The sequence below is a fragment of the Oncorhynchus keta genome, chromosome 13 (genome assembly GCF_023373465.1).
Source record: "Oncorhynchus keta strain PuntledgeMale-10-30-2019 chromosome 13, Oket_V2, whole genome shotgun sequence".
Lineage (NCBI taxonomy): Eukaryota > Metazoa > Chordata > Actinopteri > Salmoniformes > Salmonidae > Oncorhynchus > Oncorhynchus keta.
In genome coordinates, this window is record NC_068433.1 from 7,678,149 (window position 1) to 7,697,768 (window position 19,620).

The 19,620-nt window shown below is 46.0% G+C and overlaps 1 protein-coding gene across 1 annotated transcript; it reads right to left on the reverse strand.

Annotated features, from left to right (window-relative positions):
- Positions 1-385: 385 nt before the first annotated feature.
- Positions 386-19,121, reverse strand: per1b (period circadian clock 1b). Its single transcript, XM_035763646.2, has 12 exons — positions 18,939-19,121; positions 10,840-12,047; positions 10,095-10,677; positions 9,026-9,450; positions 8,484-8,752; positions 6,226-6,326; positions 4,751-4,909; positions 4,103-4,378; positions 2,947-3,770; positions 2,682-2,838; positions 2,067-2,425; positions 386-1,914 (listed from the first exon to the last, which is right to left on the reverse strand). The coding sequence occupies exons 2-12, from the start codon at positions 11,581-11,583 to the stop codon at positions 1,717-1,719; spliced, it is 4,095 nt and encodes a 1,364-aa protein (XP_035619539.2). The 5' UTR covers positions 11,584-12,047; positions 18,939-19,121; the 3' UTR covers positions 386-1,716.
- Between the last annotated feature and the right edge of the window lie 499 nt (positions 19,122-19,620).

Here is a 19,620-nt window from a genome sequence, read left to right on the forward strand (position 1 = left end):
TCTCAGGAAATGGCTTCCCTGGCCTTGAACATGTGGTCCTCTCAGGAAATGGCTGTCCCTGGCCTTGAGCATGTGGTCCTCTCAGGAAATGGCTGTCCCTGAACATGTGGTCCTCTCAGGAAATGGCTGTCCCTGGTCCTCTCAGGAAATGGCTGTCCCTGGCCTTGAGCATGTGGTCCTCAGACAACCTCCATAACGATGAGCAAAACAAACTGTAAAAAAAAAAACGATACAAATACATATAATTGATATTGTACTAGCTTGTTGCTGTCTGAGATGTTGAAACTGGGTTTATAATACCTTGTCTAAAGGAACTGTACATACAGTATACATACAGGTTACATTCCCTCAGTCAGGTGCAGTACAGAAGAAGACAAGTCGTGAGTCATTGGATATCATTTCATTTATTTACTTTTTTTTTAATACAAAATAATAATTAGGAAATTAAGCTGAATATCACAATCACTAGTACAGTGCCAAAGAGAGGCGAGACAGTCGAACAACGATATTCTCTAAAAACCTCTTAGGAGCTGACCAATGTTCTGCTGTGTTGTTCAAACTCCTTTCAAACCAACCAATCAGAGCATTGCCGATCTGGTTTTCCGTATTCCTGAATCCTTGTGATGGATGCCTCCAATCAAAAGTCTGTTCTCTTTGTTGCTATGGAAGCTGGAAGTTTTTTTTTTTTTTACCTTGTTCAGTATCCTGGACTGTTTTCATAGGATAAGATGTCTGCAGCAAAGTTTCATGGACCATAATGCCCAGCAAATCAGGAAGCGGTCCCACATGTTCAACTGTCACTCCGTTGTTGTTCAGAGTGACACCTCATTCCATTGTGTTACCACAGAAACACTCACGTCTACTCTCCCCTGAGATCAGAGGGTACTTTGACTTTCTAAATGTTTTGTTTTTGACCAAACACAGACCATTTCAATTTCTTCTCGGAAACAGAATTTACAGTGATATAAAATATACATACTGCTTAAAAAATTAAGTAAACCTGCCTGTGTAAATGTCGTCTTAATAACTGACTTATATAACAAGCATTTGTTTTAAGTGAAAAAAATATATGCAGAAAACAAAACAATTTACAACAATCCCTGGTTAATCAGAGAAAACCTCCCAACAGAGAAAAATAACCAAGGGGTCCCCCTCTCTCCCTGTGAAATGAATCCTCCCAACAGGAACTAGAACTGTACAGGAGAAACCATTCTATCCCAAAACGGGAGTAGACTTGGTGTGAAATAAAGTGGCCATTTTGTTAACACATTCACACTTTTAACTTTAGTGTTTCTTATTAAATGAACATGTTCAATAAATACACAAGGAAAAATATATATTGGTGTGTACAATCCAACGGTACACTGATTTTAACAATGTGCTGTGTCCCCCGTGCTTTCAAGGCTTTCTGTCATGACGACGGTCTCTCTTACAACCACTGGTGATGGAACACACAAAGCAGACCGACTGATTGGACCCAGAGTCCCAATTGATTTTACCGCCAGCCAATGGGGACACTGACATGGCAGCAGTCCCAGCTAATATAAAAAGAATGCATTTCGATTACCCACAACCACCTGAGAACAAAATGTCTTGAGTCTCTCAGATTAGCATTAGACATTTGGGCCTGGAATTTTGCATCTCTTAAGCATGGAGTCTGTCGACTGGAAGAAACATCCACAATAACTTAAGTGTTCTTGATCCCTCCTCAACCTTTCAGTGGGTCATGTAGGTTTCACCAGCCCTTGCTTTCTTCTCCCCCGTTGGCCAGGTCACTTCCTGCTCCTCTGTTGTCATTTCCTGGTCGTTGCCTTGTGTTTCAGAGTGCGCCGCGTGCCCCTCTTCTCTGCGAGCCTCTCCTCCCTGGTCCACGGTGCTCTCTGGTAAGGGGGAAGACTTGCACCCCATACATGCCTGAGAGGGAGGTGTAGAGGAGGGTTAGCTGACAACCAAAACACTTCCTGTATGACCACATGTGGATGAAACAGGTCATATGGCTGTAGGTCTAAGTTCACATAAAACAAAACAAATAAAGTTACGTTTGTACGAGAGGGGAGGGTGCTTACCGAGATGTTGATGGCGCGGGGCAGGCGCCCGGTACGTATCCAGGGGTGGACCTGGCTCAGTTCTCTCTTCTGGTCCTCAGTGAAGCGGGGCTGGTGTTTGTGCATGGCCCTCAGGGCCTCGCGGTCCTGCCGCAGCACCGTCTCCCTGTCCTTGGTCGGCAGCTGGTACGTCATCATCACCTTGTGGTCGGTGTTGGCCATGAGGAGCCAGATGGGATCCTGCAGGACACACTTAATCAATTGCTCCTCCCCGTCTCCTCCTGCTCTGCTGCCACCTGCTGGCTGCTTGCGGCAGTGGTCGTTCTCTGACGAGTCGATGCTGCCAAAGTACTTGCTGGTGCGGCTACTCCGACTGCGACCTGGGAGAAGACGATAGAATAAGTTGTTATAGGTCAGACCTGAACCCGCTGGAGTTTTTAGAGTGAACAGTATTTCCTAGTGATTGGGGTATTCCCACTTTATGTTTTGAGTGACAGCTAAAAGATCTGACATTTCAAACATTCTCGGTGACATTTACCTAGCGATGTCGGCAATAATAAAATGCCATGTGAATGTCACCGTGTTCTCTTCCATTTGCCAGGTCAGGCAGTATTGAGGGGGGTTAGTAGTACTCACTAGTTCCACTGCCTGAGGAGCTGCAGCCGTTGGACACAGTGCCCAAGGAGTCAGAACCTGACCCAGAGGACGCGGAGCCTGAGCGGGAGTCCTCTTGCAGGAGCAGGTCCAGTAGGTCACTGGGGGTGGATTCACCATCCTGGTTGGAATCATTGGCCTAAAGAGAGAGGAGAGAGATATGAGTTATAATACCTTAGCTGGAAGTATTAAGTTCAAACTATAATGAATTCAATGTACATTCAGAGATGACATCTTTTCAACTCACGTTCTCCTTGGAGTCATCTGGCGATCTCCCCCGAGTCCCTTGTGAGGGGATCGTGGCTTGTTGCGCGGAAGCAGCCAGCGCCGTGGCGACCTCCAGCCGGTTGCTAGGCGACTCCTCCACAAGCTGCAGCAGGTTGAGCGGGGAGGAGCAGCGAGAGTGGAAGAGGGGCGACTCTGCACCCTCCTGGTCGACTGGTACTTGACTACATGACTGAGGGGTGCTGGACCCAGAGGCTGGCCGTTGGGTCTGGATAGGCATGGCAGTTTGCATGAGCGAGGGCATCGTAGGCATGGGGCATGGCATGACGTTGGTACCGGGGAAGGGGAAACCAGCGCCGGGGTTGAAGAACTGCTGCGGGCCGGGGGTAACCATGGCGGCTCCCGGCTGGGGCGTGAGGCTTCCCATTGTGTTCATGGCTGTGGTCATCTGGGGGAGGTTGGGGTGAAGTTGTGGGAACATGTAGTTGGGCAGCACCAGGGCCATCATAGGAGGCACCATCTGGTTCTGTATGGGCTGGGAGAGAGGAGGGTAGATGGGGTACAGGGGGAGCGTACCCGAGGGGTAGGGCACAGAGGGCAGGCTGGCCTGGGATCCTACAGAGACGGGCCAGGAGGATGTGGTGGGAGGCCCCATGGGCATCACTGAGAGGGTGTAGGTGGAGCTGGGGGGGGAATTCATGGGGACGACGTTGGGGCTCCGCAGGGGTCCAGTCAGGCCCAAAGCCAGAGGGCCCCTCTGTTCTGAGGACTCCTGCTTCTTCAGCCTCTTGGCTCCACGGCGACCACTGCTGCCTCCAGCTGCAGGGTAGTCAGGGGAACACGCTCCTGAGAGAGAGAGAGACAGAGACAGAGAGAGACAGAGACAGAGAGAGACAGAGACAGAGAGAGACAGAGAGAGACAGAGAGAGACAGACAGACAGAGAGAGACAGACAGACAGAGAGGGACAGACAGACAGAGAGGGACAGACAGACAGAGAGGGAGGACAGACAGAGAGGGACAGACAGAGAGGGACAGACAGAGAGAGACAAAGAGAGAGAGAGACAAAGAGAGAGACAAAGAGAGAGAGCCATAAGTTAAAGTTTCATTGCTGTTGGCCCGAGTTAAAAAATAATAATCTAGTTGATGAAAAGAGTGTTGTTGAGAAATGCATGTTTACTTCTGCGGCGGGGGTTGGTGTTGGGGAGTGGGCAACGCAGGGCCGAGGATGGAGAAATCACCCTCAGCTGGCTCAGGTCACTGAAGCGACAGAGGAAGGCTTGCTCCTCCTGCTGCGTGTGAGCAGAGAGCACCTCCTTGGTCAGGCCACCTCCTCTCCGGCTGGATGGAGAGGTTGTTTTGGGCGGTGGAGGGTTAATGATGGCGGTGGGTGGAGACCTGGTCGTGGTGGGAGTGGCTGGCGTAGGAGTGGGAGGAGCATTTTCCATGACAACGTCTGTGTAGGAGAAAGAGAGGAGAAAGAGAAGGAGGAGACATTATAGACAGTTTGAGAAAAACACTTGACAAGAGGAAAGGCTGGACTCGGCGGCTTGAGAGAGCGAGAAACAAAGAGGTCATGGAGAAAGAAAGAAACAAGCTATAAAAAACTAGATGGGGGAGAGATAGATGGAAACAAAATAACCACAAAAGACAAGACAGAGCGACGACAAGCAACTACGAGTTACTATCAAGTAACTGTGAGAGATTCCACGGACAGATACTGGTGGCAGAGAGAGACTCCCTTGACAGACCACTAGTGTGATAGGAGTGGTATAGTAGACAGACCACTACTACAGTCCAGGCCAGGAGACAAGCGTGTCTTTCCCACCTGACTCGGGGGGCTTCTTGTCTCCCACGTGGACGATGGTACTGCTGAAGCTGCACTGAGAGGTGACTGAGGCTACACTCCTCGCCTTGTGGCTGTGCATGGCCAGGGGGGGTACCCCCGCTGAGTCCCCAACCAGGGTGACTGAGGTAGCTGGACCACCTGTAGCACCACACACACACACACACACAGACGAACGGACAGGCCTAGGTGAGTCAATCCTACGGATTGCTCTCGTGGTAAAACCCCGCCCCCTCCCCAGTTCAGCGTGTCACAACAAGCAGGCCTTTATAGAATAGACAAAGTTATCATTAAGAGTCCCCTCGCTCTCACTCACTCTTGTTCACTCTCTCTTTCACACTCGTGTGTCTGTTTCTCCTGTGGACTGCAGTGACCAGGGGTCTAGTCCAAATCTAATATACCTGTAGGGTAACCTGCTGAACAGCATCTATCTAATATACCTGTAGGGTAACCTGGTGTACAGCATCTATCTAATATACCTGTAGGGTAACCTGGTGAACAGCATCTATCTAATATACCTGTAGGGTAACCTGGTGAACAGCATCTATCTAATATACCTGTATGGTAACCTGGTGAACAGCATCTATCTATCTAATATACCTGTATGGTAACCTGGTGTACAGCATCTATCTAATATACCTGTATGGTAACCTGGTGAACAGCATCTATCTAATATACCTGTAGGGTAACCTGGTGAACAGCATCTATCTAATATACCTGTATGGTAACCTGGTGAACAGCATCTATCTAATATACCTGTATGGTAACCTGGTGAACAGCATCTATCTAATATACCTGTATGGTAACCTGGTGAACAGCATCTATCTAATATACCTGTAGGGTAACCTGGTGAACAGCATCTATCTATCTAATATACCTGCATGGTAACCTGGTGAACAGCATCTATCTAATATACCTGTATGGTAACCTGGTGAACAGCATCTATCTAATATACCTGTAGGGTAACCTGGTGAACAGCATCTATCTAATATACCTGTAGGGTAACCTGGTGAACAGCATCTATCTAATATACCTGTATGGTAACCTGGTGAACAGCATCTATCTAATATACCTGCATGGTAACCTGGTGAACAGCATCTATCTGAAGGTTGAATATACCTGTATGGTAACCTGGTGTACAGCCTCTATCTGAAGGTTGAATATACCTGTATGGTAACCTGGTGTACAGCATCTATCTAATATACCTGTATGGTAACCTGGTGAACAGCATCTATCTAATATACCTGTATGGTAACCTGGTGTACAGCATCTATCTAATATACCTGTATGGTAACCTGGTGTACAGCATCTATCTGAAGGTTGAATATACCTGTATGGTAACCTGGTGATCTATCTAATATACCTGTATGGTAACCTGGTTTACAGCCTCTATCTGAAGGTTGAATATACCTGTATGGTAACCTGGTGAACAGCATCTATCTGAAGGGTGAATGTACCTTTTTCATTCCCAGCGGTTTCCTGTTGTTTCTCTTCGTCCGATGCGGACGTGGCAGAGGACGAGCCAAACTTCCTCTTAACGTTACAGCCGTCCAAGAACCTGGGAGGGGAAGAGGAAGTGACAACATAAGTTCACTTTATGAAGTGCACTTGATTTCAATTTAGGATTCAAACTATGAATAAAATCACTATTAAAACCACCACTATTCCCAGTAAAATGACTATTAAAACCACCACTATTCCCAGTAAAATGACTATTAAAACCACCCCTATTCCCAGTAAAATGACTATTAAAACCACCCCTATTCCCAGTAAAATGACTATTAAAACCACCCCTATTCCCAGTAAAATGACTATTAAAACCACCCCTATTCCCAGTAAAATGACTATTAAAACCACCCCTATTCCCAGTAAAATGACTATTAAAACCACCCCTATTCCCAGTAAAATGACTATTAAAACCACCCCTATTCCCAGTAAAATGACTATTAAAACCACCCCTATTCCCAGTAAAATGACTATTAAAACCACCCCTATTCCCAGTAAAATGACTATTAAAACCACCCCTATTCCCAGTAAAATGACTATTAAAACCACCCCTATTCCCAGTAAAATGACTATTAAAACCACCCCTATTCCCAGTAAAATGACTATTAAAACCACCCCTATTCCCAGTAAAATGACTATTAAAACCACCCCTATTCCCAGTAAAATGACTATTAAAACCACCCCTATTCCCAGTAAAATGACTATTAAAACCACCCCTATTCCCAGTAAAATGACTATTAAAACCACCCCTATTCCCAGTAAAATGACTATTAAAACCACCCCTATTCCCAGTAAAATGACTATTAAAACCACCCCTATTCCCAGTAAAATGACTATTAAAACCACCCCTATTCCCAGTAAAATGACTATTAAAACCACCCCTATTCCCAGTAAAATGACTATTAAAACCACCCCTATTCCCAGTAAAATGACTATTAAAACCACCCCTATTCCCAGTAAAATGACTATTAAAACCACCCCTATTCCCAGTAAAATGACTATTAAAACCACCCCTATTCCCAGTAAAATGACTATTAAAACCACCCCTATTCCCAGTAAAATGACTATTAAAACCACCCCTATTCCCAGTAAAATGACTATTAAAACCACCCCTATTCCCAGTAAAATGACTATTAAAACCACCCCTATTCCCAGTAAAATGACTATTAAAACCACCCCTATTCCCAGTAAAATGACTATTAAAACCACCCCTATTCCCAGTAAAATGACTATTAAAACCACCCCTATTCCCAGTAAAATGACTATTAAAACCACCCCTATTCCCAGTAAAATGACTATTAAAACCACCCCTATTCCCAGTAAAATGACTATTAAAACCACCCCTATTCCCAGTAAAATGACTATTAAAACCACCCCTATTCCCAGTAAAATGACTATTAAAACCACCCCTATTCCCAGTAAAATGACTATTAAAACCACCCCTATTCCCAGTAAAATGACTATTAAAACCACCCCTATTCCCAGTAAAATGACTATTAAAACCACCCCTATTCCCAGTAAAATGACTATTAAAACCACCCCTATTCCCAGTAAAATGACTATTAAAACCACCCCTATTCCCAGTAAAATGACTATTAAAACCACCCCTATTCCCAGTAAAATGACTATTAAAACCACCCCTATTCCCAGTAAAATGACTATTAAAACCACCCCTATTCCCAGTAAAATGACTATTAAAACCACCCCTATTCCCAGTAAAATGACTATTAAAACCACCCCTATTCCCAGTAAAATGACTATTAAAACCACCCCTATTCCCAGTAAAATGACTATTAAAACCACCCCTATTCCCAGTAAAATGACTATTAAAACCACCCCTATTCCCAGTAAAATGACTATTAAAACCACCCCTATTCCCAGTAAAATGACTATTAAAACCACCCCTATTCCCAGTAAAATGACTATTAAAACCACCCCTATTCCCAGTAAAATGACTATTAAAACCACCCCTATTCCCAGTAAAATGACTATTAAAACCACCCCTATTCCCAGTAAAATGACTATTAAAACCACCCCTATTCCCAGTAAAATGACTATTAAAACCACCCCTATTCCCAGTAAAATGACTATTAAAACCACCCCTATTCCCAGTAAAATGACTATTAAAACCACCCCTATTCCCAGTAAAATGACTATTAAAACCACCCCTATTCCCAGTAAAATGACTATTAAAACCACCCCTATATACCTAATGATGCTGTCCAGACAGTTAATCTGTTGGTAGCTGTAGGCACTGGGGGGCTCCTCCTTCATCAGCTGCTGGGTGTTGAACACCAGGGGTTTGGATGGACACGCCACCTCCGGGATCAGACTCTTGATGGGTTCCACTTCTCCAGTGGCCCGGAGCGCTGTGACAGTGTGTCGCCGGGACAGGGCTCGGTTGTGAGAGTTGATAAAGACCTGCTGCCCGCTGGTCTTGACCATGTACACGTCCTTACAGATCTGCTGGAACGTCATCTGAGGGAACAACGACGCTCAAAAGTCAGTGTGTGAATATATGGGGTGGTCGGTAGCCTATCGGTTAAGAGCATTGGGCCAGTAACCAAAAGGTTGCTGGTTTGAATCCCAGAGCCAACTAGGTGAAAAATCTTTCGATGTACCCTTGAGCAAGGCACTCAACTATAATTAAGTCTGTAAGTCACTCTGAAGAAGAGTCTGCTAAATGACTAACATGATAAATATGAAGACCTCTGTGTGCATAGGCTTTTGGAGTGTCTTCATTCCACTCACCGGTTTGTGCAGCGCGACCACGGCTGCCTCCATGGCCTCCATGGCGTTGGTGGACTTGCTGTCGGAGGCGGAGGAGGCCGTGCGTCGGTACTGCTGCTCGTGGGAGCAGGATCCATTTGAGGCCAGGCTGCTGTAGCCCTGCGACCCTCCACTGTGGACAGGCTTCACCAGGAGACGGTGGATCTGCTCGCTCAGCTGCACAATCTCTGGGGCCACGGGGCGGCCCTCACAGCCCCGCAGAGGGGTGAACACGTCCTCGTTCAAGGGGCTGGTTCGGACTTTGTGGCGGCCCACGATGAAGGCCACCTTCCTGCTCCAGGGGTTGATGAAGGAGGACCAGCTAGTGTCGATGGTCACGTACTCCCCACTGCGGGCACACATCCTCATGGGAGAACTGTCAAAGGGCTGGCCTGCAGACTGGAGGACTGGAAGATGGAAGGAAAAGAGGTTAGAATGGAAGACCACTAAGCTTTACAGAGAGAGAAAGAGAGAGAGAGAAAGAAAGACAGAGAGAGTGAGAAAGACAGAGAGAGTGAGAAAGACAGAGAGAGTGAGAAAGACAGAGAGAGTGAGAAAGACAGAGAGAGTGAGAAAGACAGAGAGAGTGAGAAAGACAGAGAGAGTGAGAAAGACAGAGTGAGAAAGACTGAGAGAGTGAGAAAGAGAGAGAGAGGGAGAACGAGAGAGAGAGGGAGAACGAGAGAGAGAAAGAGAGAGGGAGAAAGAGAGAGAGGGAGAAAGAGAGAGAGGGAGAAAAGAGAGAGAGTGAGAAAGAGAGAGAGTGAGAAAGAGAGAGAGTGAGAAAGAGAGAGAGTGAGAAAGACAGAGTGAGAAAGACAGAGTGAGAAAGAGAGAGAGTGAGAAAGACAGAGTGAGAAAGACAGAGTGAGAAAGACAGAGTGAGAAAGACAGAGAGAGTGAGAAAGACAGAGAGAGTGAGAAAGACAGAGAGAGTGAGAAAGACAGAGTGAGAAAGACTGAGAGGACAGAATTCAGACAGAATGAGACTAAAACAGTAAAATAAGATTGAAAGATGTGGAGGAAGACAGACAATAAATGGTGTACTTACTCTTCCTATGTATGGCCACCATGATCGGTCTGTCCTCTGGGTGGAGGTAGAGAAGTACAGGGCTTCCCACCAGGTCCTGGGGAAGGTAGCCCAACAACGGCACAGCCCTTTCATCTACTTCCTGGAAGAGACAGCTGGGACTGTGACTGGTGGAAAAGATCCGCTTGTCAGCAGGGATCCTGGGAGCTTCGTATCCGGACTGTACCCGCTCAGCGATGAGCAAGCAGCAGGGCTGGGGGTCTGACGTGTCCAAGTCCCTCAGGGTTAGCTGATAGGGGGTCATGCGGAAGGGGTAGTATTTGATCTCGCCTCCCTGCGCCCGGTCGGCACTGATGCGACAGAACATCGACTTCCCCTGGGTGCAGTCTGTCAGTGGGGACACAGAGCCCATGCAGGTGGCCCAGGCGGGCAGGTGGCAGGGGGCGGTGCTGCTGTAGAAGGTGCTGACGTCTTGGGGAGCCAGCAGTTCGGAGAAGATGGCCCCCTGGAGCCTCTCTGGCTTGCAGCGCAGCAGGGACGAGCCCTGCGGGGAGATGTACACCACTTTGCCTGTCAGGAAGGACACCGCCATGGAAAAGGTGTCCTGGAGGGAGGAGAAGAGAAGGGAGAGGAAGAGTGTGAGTCAGGAATGATTGCTTGCGTACTGTACTGAGTGAGTCGACTGCATTACAAAACGTAACTTTCAAAAACAAAGTGAAATACGTGTGTGAAATGCTTAGTCATTGTTTGGAGGATGTCGACGTACTGTATTTTTGAGGGTGTACTCTGAGGCGATGTTGTCCAGCTCCTCTGTGGTATATACAGACAGATCCAGGCTGCAGCCGTGACACTCCTCCACACCCCACTGGTGGTAGTACTCCTGGTTGGCTCGCACCTGCTTCACACAGTTCAGGGCGTACTGGAGGGCGTCCAGGGTGCTGGAGCGACCTTTGCCCTTGCACTCGGCCGGCAGGCGAACCTTGAGCTCCTTCAGGGCTTTCAGCATCTCCTTCTGGGTCTGGACGCGGGCCGTCTGGTGCTGCTCGTTGCTGCTGCAGCCGGAGGTGGAAGGAGGGTCCTGCTCTGAGCTGGCTGACAGCAGGCTGTAGGCCAGAGAGCTGCTAGGGGGAGACGGGCTCTGGGACTGAGAGCTCTTGTTGCTCTCTGTGTTCTCCAGCATCATGCCAGAGTCCTTCTGGCTGGAGGAACAGTGGGACCTTCTGGACTGGTGTCCCCTGGACCCGCCCCCTCCCTCACTCGACTCCCTTTCCCCGTCATCTGAGCTAGGACCCCTCTGGTCCCCCCCAGACGAGCCACCGGAGCCGGATCCACTTGGAGAGGATCCTCGCACCCGATTGGCCAAGTCCGAAGTTCCCGATTGGCTGCCATGGTTGTTGTTGCTGCCGGGGGAGCTCAATCCTGTTCCCGCCTCCTCCTCTTCTTCATTGGTGCTTCCCACTCGCCCCCAAGTGTCATCGCCAGGGGTGGAGTTTGAGTCGTCGTAACTCATAATAGGTTAGGATGAGGCTGGTTAGGCTTGGTTGAGATAAAGCTCTCTCACCAAGTGTAATGTAAGATAATTCTAGAAAAATTATCTTTTCCAGTTGATTAGGTGGGACTAGCGTGACTGCAGTTGTGTATCGTGATTGGTTGATTGGTTGCTAAAACACGAAGGAGAGAAAACATTGTTTCTCCTGAAAATTTTGAAAATGTTTTTTTTTTTTAAATATTAGTTTGTGCTGAAACCCTCCGGTCAAGTGCTAAAGGGCGAGGGATCCACCCGCAGAAGGGAGAGATAATATTCCGCTAAGAAAGTAGACCAACGTGACTCTCCCAGATTTACTGATCGAGAGATGCTGCTGCTTTCGCTCAAGAAAAGACTGGGAAACAGAGAAAATAACTGGTCGCTACTTCTCCCTTGGCGTCTCCCCTGCTCTGTGTCGTGTTGTTGTTACTCTCTGTGCTACAGGCCACCTGGTGAGGAGAAGGAGAAAAGAAACAGGTTAGACTTCATAGTGTGGTCTTCTTTTCTCTCAAGATAGGATTAGTCTGATGTATTGAAGATGGTCTATGCATTCTGTCAACCTTAAGACTGCTTTGTACCAGTACAATATTATCTTGCGTTGTCCAAACTGCAGTACAGTGGGCTTTGTGGGAGGTTTGGCCTGCAGAGAGAGATTATATATATATATATATAAAATAGTGAGGGGGTCTCCTAGTCAATACTTACGGTGGCAACTCCATAAATCTTTGATAGTGTCTATAAAAAACAATATACCCAAGTTCCTTTGGTGTACCAGGGGGCTCTGAAGAGGCTTTCAAGACCTCAAATGGAGGCCACCTTTTCAGTTGAAAGCCAAAGGGAATATCAAATAAACCTATGAGAGGACACCACTGCAGACAGCTGACTTGTACCTCTGTGTGTATGTCCACATCTGTCAATACCTTTCTATTAAAATGTTATGATCATTTTGTGCCTCCTTCTGTCCATCTCCCCATTTGTCCATCTGTGTGGGTACAACAGTCTCCGACTACCCCGGAGTCTCTGTCAGCTGGTCTGTCTTTGACTAAGAACAGCATGCAGTTTGAGCTGGTTCCTAGCTGCCCAGCATGGATGAGTCTGGCTGTGTGATTGTGTGTGGCTGTGTGATTGTGTGTGGCTGCGTGTTGTTGTGTGTGATTGCGTGTTGTTGTGTGTGATTGCGTGTGGCTGTGTGTGATTGTGTGTTGTTGTGTGTGATTGTGTGTGGCTGTGTGTGATTGTGTGTGGCTGTGTGTGATTGGCTGTGTGCACACATGTGACCAGCACCCAACTGTCTGTCAGTCCATGTCAGAGACAACCGGTGCCAAACCAGGCCTCCCTCTAGCTTACAATAGAAAGACCCCCATCTGTAGTCCATCTGCAGTCAGTCTGCACACAGGGGAACAGATCTCAATTGCTGCCAGCCAACTTGTAATTTCATCTATCGTCATTGGTAACCTAATTCTCTTGCAGGACAGGTTAAAGTCTTAGTCTGTTTAACTAAGATCATCACTCTCCCAGGGTCGGTGCCATAAAGATTGGCGGTTATTCCTGAATGGTCCTTCACCGGGAGCATTGGCAGGCCGATCCCCTACGCAGGGAATGTTCCTTCTCTAGTTATTCTCCAGAAACCTCTCCCTTAAATCCCAGAAATCCTCAGAACTAGAAGCCCAATGCTGATACACATTTGCCATTCCTTCTCTCTCTCTCTCACTTTCTCTTTCGGGCCAACATCAAGTGGCCTATAATTGGTGTGACGCAGGTAGTGTCGACAGCAGCCAGGTTTAAACCAAGCAGAGCACGGTCACCGAAGAGCCGTCTTAGGTCTCGGGAGTCTGAGTGAAGGGGCTCAGAAAGAAGCTGATGACTCGGGAAGGATAAGCCTAAATTAGTAAATGCGTGTGTTGAGTGACAAGGCCGGACGTGATTAAAAACTTGAAAAACAACAACAAGAACATCACCTTGGATTACCGGTACATGGTAAAACACATCATCTTATAAAAGTGAATGGAAGGAGATTGAATGAGTCAACTCATACCAACTTGATGGTGTCAACAATAGTCATGTTGGACCAAACCCTGGGTCACCATATGGGGCGGCAGGTAGCCTAGTGGTTAGAGTGGAGGGGCGGCAGGTAGCCTAGTGGTTAGAGTGGAGGGGCGGCAGGTAGCCTAGTGGTTAGAGTGGAGGGGCGGCAGGTAGCCTAGTGGTTAGAGTGTAGGGGCGGCAGGTAGCCTAGTGGTTAGAGTGGAGTGGAGGGGCGGCAGGTAGCCTAGTGTTTAGAGTGGAGGGGCGGCAGGTAGCCTAGTGGTTAGAGTGTAGGGCGGCAGGTAGCCTAGTGGTTAGAGTGGAGTGGAGGGGCGGCAGGTAGCCTAGTGGTTAGAGTGGAGGGGCGGCAGGTAGCCTAGTGGTTAGAGTGGAGGGGCGGCAGGTAGCCTAGTGGTTAGAGTGGAGGGGCGGCAGGTAGCCTAGAGGTTAGAGTGTAGGGGAGGCAGGTAGCCTAGTGGTTAGAGTGTAGGGGCGGCAGGTAGCCTAGTGGTTAGAGTGGAGGGGCGGCAGGTAGCCTAGTGGTTAGAGTGGAGGGGCGGCAGGTAGCCTAGTGGTTAGAGTGGAGGGGCGGCAGGTAGCCTAGTGGTTAGAGTGGAGGGGCGGCAGGTAGCCTAGTGGTTAGAGTGTAGGGGAGGCAGGTAGCCTAGTGGTTAGAGTGTAGAGGGAACAGGTAGCCTAGTGGTTAGAGTGTTGGGCCAGTAACCGAAAGGTTGCTAGATCAAATCCCTGAGCTGACAAGGTAAAAAATATGTAATTCTTCCCCTGAACAAGGCAGTTAACCCACTGTTCCTAGGCTGTAAATGAGAATTTGTTCTTAACCGACTTGCCTAGTTAAAATGTAAAACGCTGTTGGTCTGGGTGGCAGACAGAACCTTTCTATGACACAACACATCCTGTGCCTCAAATGGGAGATGGATAGAGCCATGCATACTTCCCAGGTTGGCTAACTGTTCCCAGGCTACAGTGGGTAGACCCAACCGCTCATGTCTGAAGCAGCCACAGCCAGTCGTGCAGTCCCAATACCCCACTCACCTACCCGAACCCCAACAGGGTCATAATAACTCAGTATTATTAGGATGATATTATCTATGTGCCCTAACGGTGCCTGGCATTTTCCATGGAGTTAGGGTGTGGTCTATCCCAACTGGATCCAAGCTATAAAAAAAAAAAAAAAGCGTTTCTCTGAATGAAGAAATATCGGCAGCAAATATATTGCCCGTTCAAAGCTGTGTAATAATGACAGGAAGTCCGAGAAGGAGTGCGTCAGAGTGGGGAACTGGGAAAACGTTGGCATTGTGCCACTCTAATACAACAACATTGCAGTATTGTGTCCACAAATACAATTTCTCAAAATAAGTGGCAAGTTCCTGCGTACACATGAAGGCAACTACATAGTAGTTCAACACATATGCTTTGTTCAAATAACTGTCCCCTTCCCTACAGACACAGTTTTATGGTTGTAGCCTGACAAAAGCACTTGTTACAACTGTGGTCTGTCTATTCCAGTTATGTAATAAACCATTAGGAACTGAAGTCTATGTGCCCACCAGCCGCCCTGACATGTTTCGTTTTAATTACCCGAATATTCTTCTGATTCTAAATCAATATTTTTTTGGTTAATTTTACCACTCGTTTTTTTTTTTTTTTAAACATTAACAGCAGAACAACAGCCTAGATTCTTGTACAGAATCTGAAAGATAGGAAACATCGTCCCATATTGAGAAATGCATGCATTACAGAGCATCACTCTAACTATAATACGTCTTGAGATTGCAAATAAATATAATTCCTACCGCAATGTGCAGATGGGTTACAGAGACGTCGATGAATCAGAAACGTGTGTACAGTTATATTCTACTAATGTTGCTAAGATGTGGCATAGAAGATAGCATCGCATGTGGCTCAAAACGATTAAGTTTGGCATGATCACGTGAGCAATTATTCACGGTGGTAGGTTGAGACGGGCGGGTCCGTTGGTGTCTCTATGAGCGCCTGTAAACTCTGTTCCTTGCCTATAACTCCCAGAGAGTGGAGTGAGTTATTAGTGGCACGTCAGCGCTCCCTTCTGCTGCTCCGTTTAAAACACATGATGCACGTGTACTCGGCTGTGCTTTACCCGAGCCTCGCAGGCTGCTCATTGGACAGAGCGCCCAGCCAATGACAGATAACTTAGTACTGTGCATGTTTCTCACAGTCACCGCGCCACTCTGATGAAAAACAAAAATGTCCTGCTAAGAGTCCATTTAAAAAAAAAAAGAATGATTTAAAATGGTCTTTCCCACAGTAGTGATAAACATATTTATTGAGGAAAAAAAAACATGAATTATGCCTTAAAATGAGTTGAGTTGTCTTTTTTATTTTCGACAGGGCCTAAAATAAAAAAAATTAAAATGGAGCTCCCACATGGAAATATCCTGATATTACATTAAAATTGTCACAATGTGACAACAGGTTACTTACCCCTCCCTCACAAACGTTAGGAGACGAACCTCGTCAATGGAACAGATGCAACCCCAGGAGAAGACGTCACATACAACGCATAGGCTATTAAGTCAGGGCTGAGCCGACCATTTCTTAGCAGGCAAAATCCATTTAAAGTCGCAGTCTGAGCCATATTTAGTAGGCCAACCTATAAGACTGAATGACCCAGTACTGACGAGTACGTCAAATCTATATATTTCAGCAGGGATAGTAATTTTGTGTGCCATCACACTGTAATTACAGGAGCCATAGATATTATGGCATTATCATTGAAGCTATACCTGAGTGTTGCTGCTTTCGTAAGACTCTGTATCACAACCACGAGTCATCAAATACTACAACTAAATAATGGATTAAAAAACAGCCACCAAAACAGATGAGCCTGAGACATGACTGTACATTTCAAATCACTGAATCAATACGTTTCAAGCAACAGGAGGAGTCGAAGCTGACCGAGACATAGGCTCATCAGCACCGACACTTCATGTAAATGAAATATGCCCAAGCAAACTAAAGCCATCCAATGACCATTAGAGAACAGTGCTCAATAGAAACTGTAAATGTCCCAAAATGTTCAAGCTCATGAGAAAACTGTCAAATCCATTTCCAAAAGATAATTTATTTTCAAAACATTTGCATATTAGATGGATTGGTCGACTTTTCCCACTTGAGCCATTATCACGCATCAAATGCTTTACTTGAGAGCCACTGTGAAGCTGTTAGTTACCTTAGAAATGGTCATAGTTACCCTTAGAAACGGTCATAGTTACCCTTAGAAACGGTCATAGTTACCCTTAGAAACGGTCATAGTTACCCTTAGAAACGGTCATAGTTACCCTTAGAAACGGTCATAGTTACCCTTAGAAATGGTCATAGTTACCCTTAGAAACGGTCATAGTTACCCTTAGAAACGGTCATAGTTACCCTTAGAAACGGTCTCTTACAGTGTGACCCGACAGCAAAATTGGTGGACTTACTCGACTATTGTGATAAGACATGATCTGTAAAAGGATATTGCACAGTGGCCTTACAGTTGTTGAAACAGTTGAATGAGCTGGTTATGACCCCCACAACCCTGGAGAAACTGTGAACGCAACAAGTACAAGAAATTTACATTTTCACAATCTAGAAAGTTTTCCTCAACCTCTACACCAGTCAGACACTTCACTGATATGCAACCTAACTACTAAACTTTCAAATTCATCTCCCAGCATGCTTTGTTAGCCAGGTGGCTAACTGTCTACCAGTGACTTGTTGATGCCATGCAAGGAACAACCACAGGACGCAATGCAGTAATGGATGTGAACCAACTGGTTTGGTGTAAAATATCACGTGAGAAAGCAGGTACACCGGGAAGGACCATTGTTGTTTACGCCCAATGAATTACACACCTCTCTGGGGTAAACCAAACGTATTCCTCTAGGATAACATGCCGTTTCTTAGAAGAGGCCACCAATAGTGACATGTCTAGAAAAACACATCCAAAGCTCTAATGAAATCTAAAGCTCAGCTCCATCCACACATTCACTGTCTCACCGGGAGAGGTGCATGGCATTTTACTGCACGCTGTTGTAGCCATTTGCAACGAGGACACTGTTTCTAAAGGATTATGTTTGTTTTTTTATCAGCCAGAGATCAGGTAGCCTAGTGGTTAGAGTGTTGGACTAGTAACCGAGAGGTTGCTAGATTGAATCCCCGAGCTGACAAGGTAAACATCTGTCGTTCTGCCCCTGAACAAGGCAGTTAACCCACTGTTCCCCTTAGGCTGTCATTGAAAATAAGAATCTTAACTAATTTACCTAGTTAAATGTAAAAAAAAAAAAAAAAAAAAAAAAAGCTGACTCCCGAGTCACAGCAGTGTACGAGTCGAGTCCTTGGCTCTCTCCCTGTCGTCCCCCTCTCCCCTCTAGCGATCTGCTGTGTCTTGTTTTGGGGTGGCCAAGTCAGGCCAGTACATTTCGGGTTAGGCTAACGATCGTTTGTTTCAAAGTGCTGAGTGTTATTTTTAATCTAATGTGTCTTTATGGCCACAATTAATTAGAGTATTTTTCTATTTTTAATCCCAGGCACCGTCCCCCGCAGGAGGCCTTTTGGTAGACCGTCATTGTAAATAAGAATTTGTCCCTAAATGATTTACCAAAAATAAAATCAACAGGGCACAGCCCCATCTGATATTCCACCTCTCCCTTTGTAATTCCGTGTCTCTCTTCCCAAACCTGATTGGCTGGCATGTTCACGAATAGCTACAGTAAACTATCTTGCAAGGGAGTAATGTAATACAGTAGTAACAAGATAAAGTTAACGTTTACAATAAAGTTATACATCACATTCGAATAGATCCCATCACCATAACTAGTTAGAACAATCCTATTATTTTGCGTCAGTCGAAGTCAACGAGCCAAAAGCAGCAAAGCCTTCATTGCTCAGTGGATGTATTTGAGCCAGCGTGGTCATATTAGCTGCCAGGTGATCTTTAGATACATTTTTTTTTACTATACAACTAAGTAATCAACATGTCTTTGTCACATGCTTTGTTAAACAGCTGGTGTTGACTAACAGTTGAATGCGTTTACTGGCCCTTCTCATCAATGCAGACAGAAAAACAGAGAAATAATAGAAAAATAATAACACGAGGAATAGATACACATTGTGCGACTAACACACACATATATATATATATGGAAAGGTATCAATTATCTACAAAAACTGTAAATAAATCAGAAAAATGCGACATAGTTAGTTGGCTAACGTTCTATTCACACACCACTCCCAAAGCGCAAATACTGTTATTGTAAAAATAAAAATATTCTCACCTTTAATTTCTCTTGTTTCGATACTGTTCTCGAATAGTCCTTGTAAATAAGTAATGTCTTAATTCAAAAAGGTATGGACCATAGAGATACTGAACTTCTCTCCCCTTCTTCGTTTCAGTTCTGTCGTACCACACACACACAAGTCGCTTCGCCCATGTCAGTCTACACGCATAGGTACACGTGCCCTGTATCGGTCCCACGGTTTTTTCTATTGAACAAACTCATTGGCTCCCCGTTAGCAAATACCCTGCCCAGTTACACCCAGGAATGCTCCCATTGGTCGAGGAGAGCGGCGCTTGCCACACGGGACTCTGCTATGCTCAACTCGCACGTTGCATCGTGCATGCTCTCCGAAACTCAAAACAGACTTGTAGATAAAAAATAAATAAAAACATGTAACCATTATTAACTAGCCAAGTCGGTTTAAGAACAAATTATTATTTACAATGGCTGCCCAGTGCTCTCACTGTACTTCTAGGGACCAAACTGTCAGTGTACACAACATCATCAACAAAGAAAATACAACTGTTATTAATCCTGTTGAATGCAATCCTGTAATAAATCATTTACTGATAAAGCTTCGTATACTGAGTAGTAAACTGGGACCGTAAAAACAGTGGCATTGTAATTTGTTTCTTTTTGCACGTGCGCCGCTATACAATTATTTGCAGCTGCTGGAAAG